The 18,050-nt window shown below is 46.8% G+C and overlaps 1 protein-coding gene across 3 annotated transcripts in view; it reads right to left on the bottom strand.

The window, feature by feature from the left end:
* Positions 1 to 18,050, bottom strand: part of NEURL1 (neuralized E3 ubiquitin protein ligase 1) — a 398,530-nt gene that overhangs the window by 259,913 nt on the left and 120,567 nt on the right. For 2 of the 3 annotated variants that reach the window (XR_014444620.1, XM_083149285.1), the window contains exon 1: positions 11,851 to 12,380. The exons of the other annotated variant lie outside the window; for it this stretch is intronic. Coding sequence is in view for 1 of the 2 variants with exons in the window: in XM_083149285.1 (XP_083005411.1) it covers positions 11,851 to 11,950 (100 nt within the window). In the remaining variant the exon portion in view is untranslated. Of the gene's footprint in view, positions 1 to 11,850; positions 12,381 to 18,050 lie in introns of those variants that run through there. 3 annotated transcript variants of the gene reach the window in all.

The following is an 18,050-nucleotide window of genomic DNA, read 5'->3' on the forward strand; positions in this document are numbered from 1 at the left end:
GGCAGCATTGTGGAGGCGCAGAGTGATGGGAGGAGTCTAAAATACCATAACCCATCACATCACATGTGTAGTCAGCAGACAGCACATACATGACAGCATTGTGGAGGCACAAATGATGGGAGGAGTCTGATATACCATAACTAATCACATCACATGTGTAGTCAGCAGACAGCACATACATGACAGCATTGTGGAGGCACACAATGATGGGAGGAGTCTAAAATAACAGACAATTCAGATTGTTCAGACTCCTTGAATCACTGACTGAGATTAGAAAAGTCATCAGCCTGATGGTCAACAACATGGAGTTGCGACCCCATGCTAAGCAGATGGGGACCCACAGTTTGAGAACCGCTGTATTATATAATGTATGCATATACAGAAAGAGAGGGAGAACACATATATATTTCAGAACTCAGCCACAGAAGCGATTTTGATGGCTTTCAATTAATGGATTTAAACTGGCAGTGGTGGAGAGGTGCCCCCTTGAGAGCAGGAGCCCGGCGGCAGATGACTCCATTGCCTCTTCCTCTGGTACATAGTAAAAATAGGTAGCGCTAAGAAATTATAAGGTGGATCAATTTCACATTAAAAAGAGAAATTTAATAATTATAATGCTAAGACATGTACAGTATGTATAAAAACTATTAAAATTGAGTAATGTACAGTACACACTCAGAGGATATCATAAAGTCCTGAATTACTCAGTCCACAATGATATATGGAACATCGTTTTGGTACAATGGTATCAAGATGATAATCTCACCACTGGAATCCACAACTTTGTATAGTGGATTAGTTACTGTTGGAGGTTAGTGGAACATAGTAACATGCGGTCTCACTGTGCGGATAAATGGATCCAATCCAGGTGGATAAGGGGATTGTGGTCACAAGAGGCAATGGGTTCAGGAGTACATTTCCCGAAGAAGATGGACATATGAATTGGTTAAGAATAAATCGTCATTGGCATCCATGACTTGGCTGAGTAAATGGATTACTGCTGGAGGTGTCTTGCAAGTAGCAGCATATGGATAAGGATTATAATAAATTAATATGGATAAATCCAGTTTAGCAGGTGTAGTCCCAAAAGGTAATGGATGAGGGAATACATTTCTCATTGGAATAAGTCCAAACTGCTTCAGAATAGATGGCAGAAAGAGTCGTCTGGTGTGTTAAAAAGAAAAAAAGTGATGCGTTTCGTCATTATATTAGACAACTTTATCAATATTTGATAGTGTGTGTGTGTGGGGGGGGGGGGGGGGGTTGGGATCATTGGGTCTACAGCAAGTTGGTCAACAATCGTTAGGTCTACATGGAGAAAGGTCGACATGGAGAAAGGTCAACATGGGACAAGGTCGACACAAGCATTAGGTCAACAGTGTCTAGGTCGACATTCAAAAGGTTGTTATGGGGTTTTTCACTGTTTTTTAACCCGAATGTCGACACAGTCGACATGGACACTCAGCACAATATTTTATTCTCCCACCACGCCCTAGTGGATGGTAGGGCATGAAATACCGCCTGTCGGCACATGTCGGCTCAAAAAAACAGTGAAAAACTCCATGTCGACCTTTTGACTGTCGACCTAAAGCTTGTGTCGACCTAATGACCTGTTGACCTAAACCCATGTCGACCTAGACCCATGTTGACCTAGAACCATGTCGACCTAAAAAAAGGGGCAGACTAGATGGGCCAAGTGGTTCTTATCTGCCGTCAAATTCTATGTTTCTATTGTTGACCAACTTGCTGTAGGCCCAATGACCGTGTCCCGTGTGTGTAAATGTACTAACATGGTAGTTCTATTGGATGACACCCATAGAAAACAAAATAAATAAACATTTAACAAGACAAATGCTTTGATGTTTTTTAAACGCGTGATAAAAATATATAGGTGCAAAAAAATGATTTTGCATTAAGGTTCACGGCCGCCAGCATTCTAGTTATTTGTGCCAGTCACTTGCATTGAATGCGGGACAATGTCATGAAAAACCACTGTGAGCATTGCCCAACTTTTGAAGGAGATCCTGACGAAGAACTGTCCTGACAGTTAAGCAAAGGCAAGACATGGCAGCTTATACTGCTTTGAAGCAAAATATTATGGAAGGTTAGTTTATTACCATTGTAATTTAGGGGTAACATATTCACTCATGAATTTGTAAAAAAAAAAAAAAACACCTTTAATCTACATTCTATTGTAGACTGACATTTACAGTACAGACAACATAGCCATCTCACTACAATGAAACAAGCAGACAATAGTTGCATTAAATTATCAATATCATTAAATTGAACAATATCATTGAAGATATTGTTCAGTGACATCACTTAGCCCCCAACGAACATGCAATCGTTGACAATATAGTCAGATTTGACTGCATGCTTAGATGACGGGGGGCGGGGAGGGGGGGGGTGGGAATGGGATCATTAACGACCGATGGGAGCATGTATCGTTAACGATATAGTGGGTACACCCTAGACGATAGCATGCATTGTTAACAATATTGTTATCGTGCATATCGATAAATTGCACAGTCGTACCCAGCTTTAGATATTACAGTGAGCCAATGTAGGAAGATCAAACACAGTGGTGTCTATGTATGTATATACAATGGCAAAGGTGGCTTTCTTGCAATGGATAAAAATAGGGTTGCTCAGATGGTCAATGATGCGTACTTTACCAGGAAGTTGCGGGAGACTCACATTTTCTTTGTTGTTCCCCACACCCCCTGAGAAGTGGTTGAATCTCCTGCAAGCTTCCTAGAGAAGCAGGCTGGATGGAGGAGTAATACCAGCAATTGCAGACAAATTGAGATGCTGCACTGAGCGAGCAGAGCTAAGTGGTTTAAAATTGTGCCATACATACAAATCACAAGCTTCTTTACCAATGGGGGCGGGGCCTATCAGTGGCAAATGCAGGATTTTTAGAGGGGGGTTGCCAATGTAATCCAAAATATCCTACGGAGTCTGGGGGAGCGGTAACAGCCATAAAAACAGGGTTTTTAATACACTGGATACTAGTATTATTAGTTAGCCGTACAGCTGGTCTATAGTATAGGCTGTTTCAAAATGTGGATAAGTGGTCAGCAAAAGGTTAAACATACAATTAATAAATACACAAACATAATAGAACCAGTACAGCACTTTCTAAGCTTACAATCTCCCACTTCATGGTAAGGCTCCTGTCTCTTCCTCCTGGCAGCTGCTCTCTGGTCCATTGCGATGACTGAGGTCTCAGATCCACACATACAGTAAATGTGGTAGAAGAAACTGGTACACTGGGCATGTGCAGCAGCTCTGCTCTGTCCCTTACACTGCATGATGTGGTGGCAGATCTATTAATCCTATTATATACCAGTGCTATTGTTGTCATCATTTAAGGCACTTGCCAAAAAGACGGGGGTTTCCGGGCAACCAGAACCTCCCCCTGACATTATATCCCCCCCGAAGTGGCCAGAAGCACATGGTAAGTATGCAATGCTGCAACCATACACTGTTAATGAATTAAAACGACTGACCAGTTATGTGAAGCGATTCACAATTCCGGTGGGATATAATAAAGCAATGTCAGTATTTAAAAAACTGTAAGTTGTATTTCTGAAATGGATGCAAATATCCTTGACATTCACGCTTTCACATTGTGCCTCCAAACCTGAAGAACCTGTCAGTTGTGATCAGCTTTATTTATCTCCCATGTAAATATAAAACCCCACAAGGCACTATATTTTGCCGTTATCCTTGTTGTCTTTTAAAAATGCAAAATATGACCAGTATTTATAGATAGACAGATATAATAGTATACAGAGAACACTTTTTCTCCGATGATGGATTACATTCCGAAACGTTACAATATACGGTAGCTGCAGTTTTTCATTGAAAGTCCCAGTGAGTATTGTCTATTCATGACCTTGGGGTGATTCAGACCTGATTGCATGGCTGCAAATTATCAATACACTGTGCATGCGTATGGCCGGCAATGCGAATGCATGATGCGTTACTGACATAGTAGCCTGCTATTTTTTTCTTTGCTAACCGTTCGCAAGGTGAGTGACAGAAAATAGGCGTCTGGAGTGGTAGAAGAATGAAAAATATATAGGGGGCGCTAGTAAAAACTTCTAATGGACGCTGCAGTCAGTTGTGGGCAGCTGCTCCAAAAACCATTAAACAGAAAAACATAAAAAGACTATGGAGAGCTGGCTGCACTATGATGTCACCCCCCCTCCCCCGCCCCAGACAGCCCACCTTCCTACTGGAGCAGTTGACATCCGGTTATGGCAGCTGTACGCCCCCCCCCCCCCCCCACACACACACACGTGCATCACGAATGCATTAGCATGTGTACACCCAGCATTTTCCTGGGAACACCCATGAAACACTGGCCGTTCACAAATGCTGATGGCCCTGGCCGACACCCCAAGCCCCTCTCCACCACCCGCTCGAAAGACAGGGAGCGTGCACCGAGTGAATCGATTTTTCACACGCACCCAGCGTATACACATGTGCAGGAATGCTACTGCGCATACGCAAAACATTGGTACCCCTTGTGACCGAGTCTACCAGTCTGAGTCTAAGATGGCATTGTCAGACTTTCCCTTGAGGTGCTGGAAAGTGGGTATTGGTGGCAGTGTGGGGTTGGTGAAATGAAAGTTTTGCCTAGCGTGCTGCAAAGCCTTCCACAGGCCCTGGACGCAGAACCTTTTGTAAGTATAACACATCTGCTCAGTTGCTCCTTCCCTGGAGAACCCCAGAGAGGAGATGCTACAGAACATTTCAGGGACTGGGCTCTTCATGGGTCCGTGGAGAATTGGTTTGGATAAAGTGTCATTTTAGCTCCCTGCCCCTCCGTGCTGAACTATGTTTGCAGCTATTATCTCCCCATTCTGCTTTCTTCTGGTGGTGTGAATAGATGTTTATGTTAAACATCCATCCGCAGGCCCTGCGTGCGAACACACGCTGCGAGGGGGGTCTCTGGTTGACTCGCAAGGGTGCAAATTTGCATCCGAGCGAATCAACCAGAATAAACCCCTTTATGTGCTTCCTATTCTGAGCTGTACAAATCTTGCCTGGATCTGTCTTTCTGTGACATTGGGCGCTTCGGGCTGGCAACGATGCGAACGCATGGAACCACCCTGACTCACGGGAGTGTAGTGGGCGTCTATCTAGAGTCTTGCTAGCCTAAAATTAAAGAAAGGCACGTCTTTGCCTTGAAGAGGCTGATCATAGCTACAGCCACTTGTGTAACACAGAACTGAACCCAAACTTTTCTACTAACACTGAAAAAAAGAACTATATAGGGTCAAATATTAAACATAAAGACGTGTGGTAGCATAATACATAAAAAAAATACTAATATTATTTATGTCACTTTATTTCACTATACATGCTTGAGTAATGCAGTAGCTATGTATTGAATACATAGAAAAGACAAATCAGTTAGTATTCAGGGCCGGTGCAAGGCACCGGAGCGCCCCAGGCGAGTCGGGGTGGGGGCGCCCCGGTGCCGGGGGGAGAGAGGGGGGGAGGGGTGGTACCTGTATAAAAAATTGCTGCCCCGGCGTCCCTGCAGTGCTGGGGCGGTCAGGGGTGTCCGTGCCGTAGGGGTACCTGTGGCGCCGTCATGTGTATAAAGCTGGCTGCGGCCGGCAGGGTCCCTGTAGTGAATAGCAAATAACTAGCGCTTCCCGTGCCGCCACGCGCATAGCGCTAGTTATTTGCTATTCACTACAGGGACCCCGCCGGCCGCAGCCAGCTTTATACACATGACGGCGCCGCAGGTACCCCTACGGCATGGACACCCCTGACCGCCCCAGCACTGCAGGGACTCCGGGGCAGCAATTTTTTTACACAGTTCGCTGGGGGTGAGGGGCGAACTGCCGCCCTCCAGGTGCCGGCGCCCTAGGCAAATGCCTAGAGCTGCCTAGTGGTGGCGCCGGCCCTGTTAGTATTCCATCAGCAGGAGCAAATAATATATATTCTCTGGGTCCCAGCAGGGACATGAAATCTGTCTCTCTGAAGGGATGTTCTGCTCTGGCGAAGCTGTGGTTACTGTATATCCTCTGCTATCTCATTGGGATTTGATGTGTGGGTTTATAATTTTGTGTATGAAGAAGTCATTCCAGAGACCGCACAGTTTCACAAACAAAGGTTCAGCCACATTATTTTATACAACATAGTCTTGTTAAAAATCCTGTTCATTAATGCAATAAAATTCCCCATCTCCACAGCAGAGTAGTAGTACACGGCCTGTGCGTCATCACCTGTTGTAGACTACAAATCACAGCAAGCCCTGTCTCATGGGATCTCCACAGCACCTGGAAAAGCACAAGATGCACGAACTCGGCCTGGCATGCTGAAGAGGTCCACAGATAATAGGCTAAATTATACCTTAATATATATGTTGTGACACGGAATCACATCCGCTGGATAAGATAAAGTCTTGGTTTTTATTTTGTAGCAGGCTAATAGCATACCAGGTAAACAGCTTAGGCAAGCACGGTTACAGCATTACAGCATTCAGGTGTTACAATGTTCTAGTGGTCCCTATCATAGGCCACACCCCCGGCCTATCACCTGTGCAGCTTATTCCATCATCAGGAGCAATGACCTCCTGCCCTGGAAACACTTGTATCAGAAAGCTACAGGTGCTGCTAATCAGCCCGACCCTCATCGCATGAGGTAAGAAACCTGGACTGGAACTAATTGTTCTGCTGCTGCTCTAAAACCTGGTCTGGATTTTTCACATTATCCTCATGTAGAAATATGCTGTATCTGCCACAATATATATATATATATATATATATATATATATATATATATATATATACACACACATATACACATACACACATATATACACGTAACAAGACATGCAGCACTCCAGCCAAACTTGAATTAGTGAAAATTTTAATAGCAACATTTCAGTACATTTAGTAGCCTGATGACGATACTAAATGTATTGAAACGTTGTTGATGCTATTAAAAATTTCACCAATTTAAGTTTGGCTGGAGTGCTGCATGTATGTTACGTACATTCTGCAACATAGGTGTCAATGGTATGAATCAGTGCCCTCCATAATGACTAGAAACAAATTCACGATTTTCAAGCCCCGCCACTCCAAGCAATACATATATATGTATCATACTTGCCTACCTGACCCTCTCCATGAGGGCGGGATGTATTAATATACATCGCCGCCCTTCGCCGGCTGTCCGCCGCGATGCCAGCGCATATGTACTAACATATGCGGCTGGCATCCCGGTGCGGTAACGGAGACACCCCCCGCGATACCTGTACTGTGGTCTGCGGGGGGTCTCCGTCTCCTCCCTGCTGCCTCCTGCTTCCTACACGCCGGGGACAGCTAAGCAGGCTGTCCCCGGCGCCTCCTCCTCCCCCTGCAGCCGGAGGAAGGGCTTACCTTTCGGGGTCAAGGAAGACCTGGAAGAAGGTAAGCCCAAGGGAGGGGGAAAGGGGGGGTCAGCGAGGCGGCGGGTGGCTAAAAGAAGCCCATAGGCTTCTATAGGGTATCGCCACCTTTGGGTGGCGATACCCTGCCCGGCAAAATCCGTGCGGCCGGGTAATAGTACATAGGAAAATGCGGTGATACAGGCGTTTTACCGCATATTCCTTTTAGTACATCCCGCCCTGAGAGAGAAAATTCTCTGTTCTTGGATTTCCCCGTAATATTTGACATCACCTGTGGTGAAACATCTTTCTTATCAATTAACTAGCTCACCACAGGTGATGATAATCCTACATTACCAGGGAAATCCAGGAACAGAGCATTTTCTCCCTCATGGAAAGGGTCAGGTAGGCTAGTATGATATGTATCCCTCAGTCCAAACAGTACCATAAAATACAGTGCAAAGTTCATGCTGTATATACTGTACACAGTCAGTGGCAACTCCAGAGGTGAGCCACACCAAGTGTAAAACCAAACAGCACAGGCTGGGACTCACTGGCAGTTGGTGTGACTCCCTTTTTTGAATTTTGGACCCCAACTCCTTTATCTGACACTATATTACACATATATACATATCTATAATTAGGCTTACCATAATATCGCTTTAAATCAAGATGATCATGAATTACACAGGTTACAGTGGCGTAACTATAGTCCCGCAGCCCCCGCGGTGGCGGGGAGGCGCTAGGCAGGTGTGGGCGCCTGGGGGGTCTGCGGGACTATAGTTACCACCTGGTCCCGGCTCCCGACTCCTGCCCTCCCCCTCCTTACCCCATTGCCGCCGGCGCCGCTGCCTCTAACCCGACACACAGATCTGTGTCTGGTGATGGGCGGTCACCGGCTCCGGCTGCAGTGCTAATATAATAAGAGACACTCGGAAAATGGCTGCCCCCATAATGCTGTATGGGGGCAGCCATTTTCCGAGTGTCTGTTATTATATTAGCAATGCAGCCGGAGCCGGGGACCGCCCGTCACCCGACACAGATCTGCGTGTCGGGTTAGAGGCAGAAGCGCCGGCGGCAATGGGGACGGGTAAGGAGGGGGTTAATATTTCGGGGGGGGGGGGGGGGGGGGGGGGGCGCCCGAAATGTCCTGCGGGGGGCCGCAAAAAAAGTAGTTACGCCTTTGACAGGTTATTTAGCTGCTTAGCACCAGGTGAAATGCAGACTTGAATTAAGGCCAGTCAAGGAACCTGTGCAATTCATTAGTGTCCCTGTTTAAAGGGATAGTATGGTAAGAGTATCTATGATGGGCGCAGGGTGTACACACACTGACCCCTGAGTCCATTTAAGATATTTGCCTCTCTCATGACACCACAGATTTTATTGCATGGTTGCTGACTTTAATGCTGGGTACACACCTACAGATTTATTAGGCTGACCTCTCTGGGAGAGGACGGCCAGCTCGTGGGAGCAGGGCAGGGGGGTGGCTGACATGATGAAATAGGTGGCAGGGTGCGAGTCACTGAAATGAGGCTTTGCGGGGGCGTGGACAATGCGGTCGCATCATTGTGACCACGCTCCTGCTTAACAATGCTGGTTTTACAGGCATTGTACAGTGGGGGTGGGGCTATGATGACACAATTCTGCATGAATAACGTTATCTGGTGCCCACAGACCCCCCACCGAGGGAGAATGTGGGCATTGCAGTGAACTAGCGCAGCTTTCTGGGTGGTCGGGGAGGCGGAGCCGATTTTTTATGTCTAAAGGACACTAAAAATGGCTCCATTTTCCACAGAGTCTGTGCATGTGAAGCCTTCACATGTAACCTTCTGGTACTGATATAAGGTTGCGGCAGACAGCTTTATGGGCGGGATGTACTAAGGGGAAAATACGGTAAAACCCCCATTTTCCCAGGTTTTACTGCATTTTCTAATGTACTAAGGTCTGTCCGCCCCGACTTCGCAGGGCAGGGTATCGCCACCCCAAGATGGCGATACCCTATGGGCTTCTATAGCCACCCGTCGCACGCTGCAGATGCAGACCCCCCTCCCCATCCTCCATGCTGCTCCTCCTCCCCCAGCAGCATGTCACAGCCAGGGATGTCCTTCCGGCTGCATGGGGGAGGAGACGCCGGGGACCGCCGCAGAGACCAGGAGGTGACGGAGACCCCCGTACACCACATCACAGGTATCGCGGGGGGCTCCGTCACCGCATCACGATGCTAGCCGCGTTTGTTAGTACATACAGGGCCGTTTCTAGAGGCGGACAAGCCGTGCAGCAGCCCGGGGCGCCGCACGGCTTGTCCGCCTCTGAAACAGCCAGGGCGCCCGGCAGTCTCCCCCCCCCAACACCCCGTAGCCGCCGCTGTCTCCCCGGCCGGCCTGACTCCACGCTGGAGAGGGGAGGGGAACGCATCATGCGTCTCTCCGTCCCCTCGCTCACGTCACTGGGCTGCCGCTGTCAGCCAATCAGAGCTCGGGCGCGAGATATGAATGGCTGACGGCTCAGCTCAGGTACACACACTGAAGGGGAAGGAGAGAGGCACGATGCGCTCCCCTCCCCTCGGAAGCAGCGGAGACAAAGTGAGTTTGGCACTGTGGGGGCATATATTTGTGGCACTGTGGGGGCAAATGTTTGTGGCACTGTGGGGGCATATATTTCTGTCACTGGGGGCATATGTGTGGCACTGTGGGGGCATATATTTGTGGCACTGTGGGGGCATATGTGTAGCACTGTGGGGGCATATATTTCTGTCACTGGGGGCATATGTGTGTCACTGTGGGGGCATATATTTGTGTCACTGTGGGGGCATATGTGTGTCACTGTAGGGGCATATCTTTGTGTCACTGTGGGGGCATATATTTGTGTCACTGTAGGGGCATATATTTGTGTCACTGTGGGGGCATATGTGTAGCACTGTGGGGGCATATATTTGTGGCACTGTGGGGGCATATATTTGTGGCGCTGTGGGGGCATATGTGTGCCGCTGTGGGGGCATATCTGGCACTGTGGGGGCATATTAGTAAATGACATCAGTTGTGCGGCAGCGGCACAACTGCGTGTAATGGGCATTACGTGTGCATTAATGTGTAATGGGCATTACGATGTGGAGAGTATTGTGTAATTGCCATCACAGTGTGGGGTCTAATGGGCATCTTGGTGTGCGGTGTAATGTGTATTGTCATCACGGTGTGCGGCGTAATATGTAATCGTCATCACAGTGTACGGCGTAGTGCGTAATTGGCATCACGGATAAATAGTGTATAATGATTTAAGTAGCCTGTCATTGTTTGGCCTTGATCTGTGAGGCGTACTAGGTCACTGTGTGTGGCCTTTAGCCGGCCAACTTAAGTGCGGGAGGACAATAACAATTCCTGCGGTAACCAATGTCTGGTCATGCAGGATGCAAAAGTGTGATATAAGGTAATTGTTTTCCTGCTAGACCACGCCTTACATTAAGCCACACCCCTTTTAAAATTAAGCCATACCCCCTATTTCGGCGCGCGCCGGAGGGGGGGGGGGCGCATTTTTATTTCTTCGCCCTGGGAGCTAAATTGTCTAGAAACGGCCCTGAGTACATATGCGCTAGCATTGCGGTGGGGGGCGGCGATGTATGTTACTACATCCCACCCTTAGTGTGGTCCCCACACCTGATTTCAGTGACCTAACTTATTGCAAAGCAAAGGATGTACAGCATACTTGCCTACCTGACCCTCTCCTTCAGGGATAAAATGCTCTGTTCCTGGACTTCCCTGGTAATGTATGATTGCCAGCACCTGTGGTGACACCTTTCTTATTAATTACCACAGGTGATGGCAATCACACATTACCAGGGAAGCCCAGGAACAGAGCATTTTCTCCCGCATGGATGAGGGTCAGGTAGGCAACCCTGCTGTACAGTATCTAAACAAGTCAGCGATTAACAGGCTTTCCTTATTGAATTCATCTCCATAGATAACGAGGTGCCAATGATTTGATATCTGCTTGTACTTCTGACACGTGCTGAGGGCAGAGTGGGTGAGATGTGACCTCATGCTGCCGATCAGAGCTACAGTACACAGGTATACACAGCATTACATTCCTCGGCAGGGGGTGTGCCCGTGGCAATGGGAAATACTAATGACCTTATTAACTGATGGCATTTCTGTGATGCAGCATCACAAATGAGTTTCAGAAAGTCAATCCATCCACGTCTAGACGGCATTTAGATAAAGTATCTTCTAAAGACACAGATTACGTTACACCCCACAGCTATGCATGGCACACCAGTGGGGAACAATAGAAGCCTGGGCTCTGATGACATAAGACAGTCTGGAGTGGATACATGCAGGGATAGAAGTGTGAAATGTGAATTCCAGGGAGTTTATACCTGGAGGTCACCAGCAAGGCAAGGATGCACCTGCCTGTGATGGAGGTGAAGCCATGAGTGACAGTGATAGTTGATGACCTACCTTTGATGTGATGGTGATGGTGCTGCAGGTGAACCCTGTGTGGTCTGGTCTGGCTTCCCCGGGGGAATGTAGGGATGCTGCTGGATAAACTGTTTCCCATGGTATCCAAATTCAGCCCAACAGCTGAGAGAGGACAGAACGAGCCCAGAGAGATGCAGAGCTGCTGCTGATGCTGACAGATCAGTGTAAATCGTCTCTTTGTAGCTCCTTGTATCCTCTAATTTCTCCTTTTCTGCCCCCACTGTCTTCTCCCTCCCCCTTTTGGCTGCTGTTGCACTCCACTGTGACCTGCTGCTGTGGATCCCCGTCTCCTTCCCCGTAGGCTATTACTTAGATGCCCCCTCTTGGATAGGGCTGTAGGGACAGCTCCATGCCTGCTTCCCTGTGTTCTGTCTGCTTCAGTCGGGATCACTGCCTCTGCCGGCTACCTGGCATTTCCTCAGCTCCCTATGAATAAATAACCAGGATCATCTGGCCAATCCTGCCCGCCTCTCCCTGTAGGCTACAAACTTTCAGCTCCCAAATCCTGAATGTGCTTCATGATCTTCCCCACAACAACCTCCGCCCCTCTACACCTACTTAGCAGACCCCAGAGACCCTGGTTAGTTGTACAATTAATAAATAAGCCCCGGTAATCTTACATTTGTTCAGGAGACACGACCTGTACGGTGTATGAGATGTAACCTTGCCAGGCGTGTGTGCTTTGTATTGTTGAACAGACAAATTAAAAGATCACCCGCTGCACATCATTAATGAATGAGTCTGTAAGTAGTACAGGCACATTTGACTTTGATGTTCTGCGGAAATTCAGTTAATCACTATATAAGACACATCAGTAAGAGGAGGAGGAATATTTCCCTTTTACCTGGCCATGTAAAACCGATAAATCACTTGATGACTACGATGTAGTGCAGTAGTACTGTAGGATAGACTCTGTGGTGATGCTTGTAGTGTAATGCTGGGCACACACACCTACAGATTTATCCATCCAATTTATCTGGTGGGAACAAAAATCTGGGAATGTGTGGGAGCATATGAAAATCAAACATTTGCTCCAAACACTGGAAAATAGTCATTCAGACAAATTAGTTAAAGCTATTTGATTTAACATTGAGATAAATCTGTAGGTGTGTATCCAGCTTAACCCAGTGCACCCGATCACTGACAAATTGTGCTTCATTACTGCTTCACCTCCGAGTTATCACTTGGTTTATTTACCTCCTACCTATCTACCTACCTTACTAATTATTTACTCTATACTTCCCTATTATTTATTGCCTACTCACTACATACCTACCACCTGCCTACATACTACTTACCTGCTATATACCTGACTACCTACTAAACTAATCCACACCTACCTACCTACTGTACCATACCCTCCAACATGACCCATTCCTTTAGGTACAAAATGCTCTGTTTCTGGACTTCCTTGTCAGTGGCAGTTGCAGAGGTGGGGCTATAGCACAGTCCAAGCGTGTGAGCATAGCGAGCCCGTGAGGGTACAATGCAGATAAAATAAAACAAAATAACCTACACCTACAGATGGGTCCGGGCTCTTGTTTGCTGGCGAATCGCCAGAACGTCACCGCTGACGATCCGCCAGCAGCCCGGCTTGCCATCTGACTGAGACGCGCGTGCAACTCACGCGCACGCGCGTCTCAATCTCCGTCGGCAGGGTGACGGGAATTCTGTCCGTCTCCGCTTCAGGGAGACGGACAGGGTTAGGGGGGGGGGGGGGTGCGGGCAGGCGGCGGGGACCCTGGGTGACTGCCGACAAGCCGGCGATGACCCGGGGGAAGCGCTGGAAACGGGATGTGCGCGCCTCTCGTGCGCGCGTCCCCTTCTCGCTATACAGATGGCGGCTGGCGAGGGATGGCGGCTGGCGTCGCCATCGACATCCCCTGCAAAGATGAGCCTTGTCCCATCTGTACATGAATTACAGATAAAATAAAAAAATGTTGTGAGGGCATCTAACAACTTCCGCCCTCACTGAACATCACATCCTGTAATCAAAACTGAAGGGGATCTAGTCTCTACCACATCACAGTACGCACATAAACAGACAATGAGTAATAATTGGTATTAAGGAAAAATAGTCATTTAATTTAGCAGGGGGAAATTCTCATATCAGTCTAATATACTGTAGGTAATTGATTAGTTCAATGGAATCAGAAAATGAATAGCTAAATGCAAGCCTGCAAAATAGTTGGACACAGGGCCTGATTCAGCAAGACTCGCTAAGCAGCCATCATTCGCTGCTTATCGAGTCCATAAATGCCGAACAGCGTAATTGGATAAATTACTGTATTGCCCAGAAAAAGAGTATAGGAGAGTGAACGGGTACCTGACAGTATGTAACTACAGCTTTGTGGACCGCTGTGTCTCTGCCCAGCTCTACCACCAGCTGAGCATCTATCTCCAGCCTCTGTCCCCCCCTCACTCTACCCAGCAACTGTCCCCTCTCTCTTTGCTTAGCCTCTAGCGGTACTATTATGTGGCTATGCCACTTGATTATGATAACATGCCCTATTTGTGTGCCTTTTTTTTCAAAATGGGAGAGTGCAAATTTATTGTGCTCATCCCCTGTTGGAGTACCGGCGGTCGGGATTCCTAATTCAGACCTGATTGCTGCTCTGCAAATGTGCAGTGTCCAGCAAACAGGTAGATGCCATCTCGCTTTAGTAAAATCCTTCCTTGCAAATGAAGGTGCACCCTAAGTGAATGGATGTATACGACTAGTGAGGACTTCACAGCTGAGCACAAATGTCTAAATCCCGTCACAAGCCGCTTATCATTGAATGATTTATCCACTGGTCACCACTCATCGCAAGAACCTCATAGTCCAGGACTTATTCGGTGGCTGCAATGAATATAGGCGAATCTGGTCAGGATCACGCAGCATTCCCTAAAATGCTTGTGAATGTCTGCGTTTTCCATGACATTCCCAACGGGTTTTTTTTGGGGGGGGGGGGGGGGGGCATGACTAGTGTTTTCTCTTAGCACTCCCATTAAATGACAGGTTACCACCCACAGACGCCTACTTCCTCTCAATCACCATGCGAACGGCCAGCAAAGGGAAAACGAATCAGGATTCCTTCAGTAGCAGGCATCGTGCACACATTGCGCAGTTCATCAATAATCGTCCACTGTGATCAGGGATCAGGTCTGAATTAGGCCCATAGTCGAGTATAATTTTTTATACGTGCAAGTATTTTCTTTTCTGCAGATTGTACATATAGATACCATAGGTTGCCAGGCAACAGTCTGACACATGTATTTAGAAGAGAGGGGTTGGTTAAATCATAGCTTAACAAAAGTTGGCTGCACCTCACTGAATCACAGCTGAACATGGATTAATCGCTGCCAGCGATGATGTAACTGTGCAAGACCTAAACACAGAATCCCCCAGCACTCAGTTCTTATCGGCAAAAAAGACCAATTAAAACTGTTTGCATGAGGCTTGTTATGAGGTCACCAATAACCAGAGAGTCTATGGGCCAATATTTATCACAATTCACATTTCAGATTTTTTGCCTAAATTCACATCTTTAAAACTAATATATTCACGCAAATTTACAATTATGCTTTTGCCGGGAGGGGGTCTCAGTCAGATACGAGCCCACCCCTGCAAAGAGCTGGAAGCAGCGTGACAATTGACGCTGTTATTCTGCCTACTAGTTCAGGTCGTAAGCACATACTGCCATACCCTCCGACATCTGAGGGACAGAGGGCCAGATGCACTAAGCTTCAAAAGTGATAAAATGGAGAGTGATAAACAACCAACCAATCAGCTCCTGCCTGACATTTTCCAAACACATTCGACAGAGATATCCAAGAGAGGATATAGAGAAATGGGAATGAGAGAACCAATAGTAGTAGTAGTAGGTAACAAATACAGATCACTATAATCCCTGGTGAATACTGCTGCCTGTTGTGTACAGTGATAACTGTAGTGAACAACGGGTGAGTGATAACACCCTGGTAGTGAGGTATAGAAGGAAGTATTTAGGTGCGTTTAGGTGCGTTTAGGCTTGTGGTCCTCAGATGTCCTTAGTGTAGTCCCTGTGCTCAAAGATGGCATTGCAGGGAAAAAAACACATAGGTCCAAAAGTACACCACTGGGATGCCGTGCAGAAATAGTCAAAAGAATAGAAGACGTTAAAGGTTCTAGTAAACACTCAAAAAAAGCAGCATTAAAGATCCATATTGTAGGAATCCTGCAATTAGTAAAGAAATTTTGTTAGAATAACATACAAGCATTTCATGTGAGCCCCGGTCTCCTATAAACAGCAATGGGCTAGCAGGGTAGAAATTAGATTATCCTATACAACATGTGTAATCATTTAGTGATATCTCCCTGTGTAGGGGCGGACGAGATACTTTGAGTAGCTACAGGTAGTGGTCTTGATAAAGATACTAAGTACAGTGGCTGGCGTAATCGCCTGGTGCCGCAATATGATTTTGACAGTAATATCTCCCTATATAGGGGAGAAACGAACAGAACACTTGAAGTAGCTACAGTAATGATTGTATACGATTGCTAGATGTAATGGCGAAATAGTCGCCAGGTAAATGCCGCAATGGCTGCTAAACTCACGGACCAAGACCCCAGGTAGTTTAAATCGGACAAGATTGCCAGGTGTGGAGGCATGTGTCAGCGGTAGTTTCAATCTTAAGAGTTGTCCTTTGCATTGTGCCGGTGATGTGCAGCGTGTCCCCGGCAGCTCTCCAGAGGCTCCCCCCTCCCTCCCTTACCCAGCTGCTGATGATGATGCTGGTTGCTGGGGCTGCAGGCTCTACTCCTCCTCCCTGCACCCAGAAGAGGATGTACGGTGCAGGGAGGAGGAGGTCACAATGCTGTGCTGCCCGGACAAAGGTGAGGGGGGGTGGGGGTCCATGCGGGAAGGCGGTGGTCACATTAAGAAGCCCATAGTCTTCTATGGGGTATCGCCAGCTTTTGATAGCAATACCCCCGATAACTGGGTTTTTACCGCATTTTTCGTTTAGTGTATGCCGCCTAAATACTGAAAAAACAGTGAAAAGAGTGGAGAAATGTGCCCATGGAGAAGTGCAGTCTATACAATTATACAGCTGCCATGGGCAGCATGGGTGGTGTAATGGTTAGCATTACTGCCTCACAGCACTGAGGTCATGGGTACGATCCCCCCTCTAACTGTGCAGAGTTTGTATATTCTCCCCGTGCTTGCGTGGGTTTACTCTGGGTACTCTGGTTTCCTCCCACAATCCAAAAATATACAGGTAGGTTAATTGGCTTCCAACAAAAATTAACCCTAGAATGTCTGTGTGCGCATGTACATGTGGTAGGGAATATAGATGGTAAGCTCCACTGGGGCAGGGACTGATGTGAATGTTCTAATATTCTCTGTAAAGCGATGTGGAATTTGTATGCGCTATATAAATAACTGTTAATAAATAAATAATAAACTTCTCCAGTGGCTCACTTCTCCACCATGTTCACTTCTTCATACATCTACTCCCCATTCCCCCAAAAAATCCCAGACACAATATACATGGGGCTCTCAAGCTATTTTGTCTGGGACCCCATGCCGAAATAAGGTTTATTACAGGACCCCAGTAAGTTACCGCAGAAGGGCTGCCATGCATGCACAGTAGCACTGCAGAAGCAGAAAACAGAAGATAAGTGATTATTTTTAAGCGGGGTGAAACTCAGTTTCTAGGCGCTCTATATACGGACGTAGCTTGGATCCTAATAGTAAGCAATCTGGTATTGGAAAGAGAAAGTACTTCCCTTAATTCGGATTTTTCCTCTGTCAATTTCTCTCTCTTTCTCCACTTGAATCTTTTTCCTCCTTAGTCTCCTCCCAACTTTTCTCTCCTCCAATGAAAGGGTATGTGGAAGAAAATATGGGATGGTGTTATATCTTAAACACGACTAATTTATTCCATACACACTTTTTTTCTTAAGTGGTCTGGATGCGTACCAAACTCACAATAAAATGTGCATGAGAAAACATATCAAGGTGTCTTTCTACTGGGTGACACGCACCCGTACTCACGATGTAATCGGCTTTTGATAATCTCATCAAGGTTTCTTTTTCCAAAGATATTTATTGATAGGTATAAAAAACAAACAATATTTCATAAAATTTGCATAAAACTGTTTGAACCGCAATGCTTCTCTCAGACGGTGTTAACATGCCATTCACACATCCAAA

Source organism: Crinia signifera, chromosome 6, assembly GCF_055691185.1.
Source record: "Crinia signifera chromosome 6, ASM5569118v1, whole genome shotgun sequence".
Taxonomy (NCBI): Eukaryota; Metazoa; Chordata; class Amphibia; order Anura; family Myobatrachidae; genus Crinia; species Crinia signifera.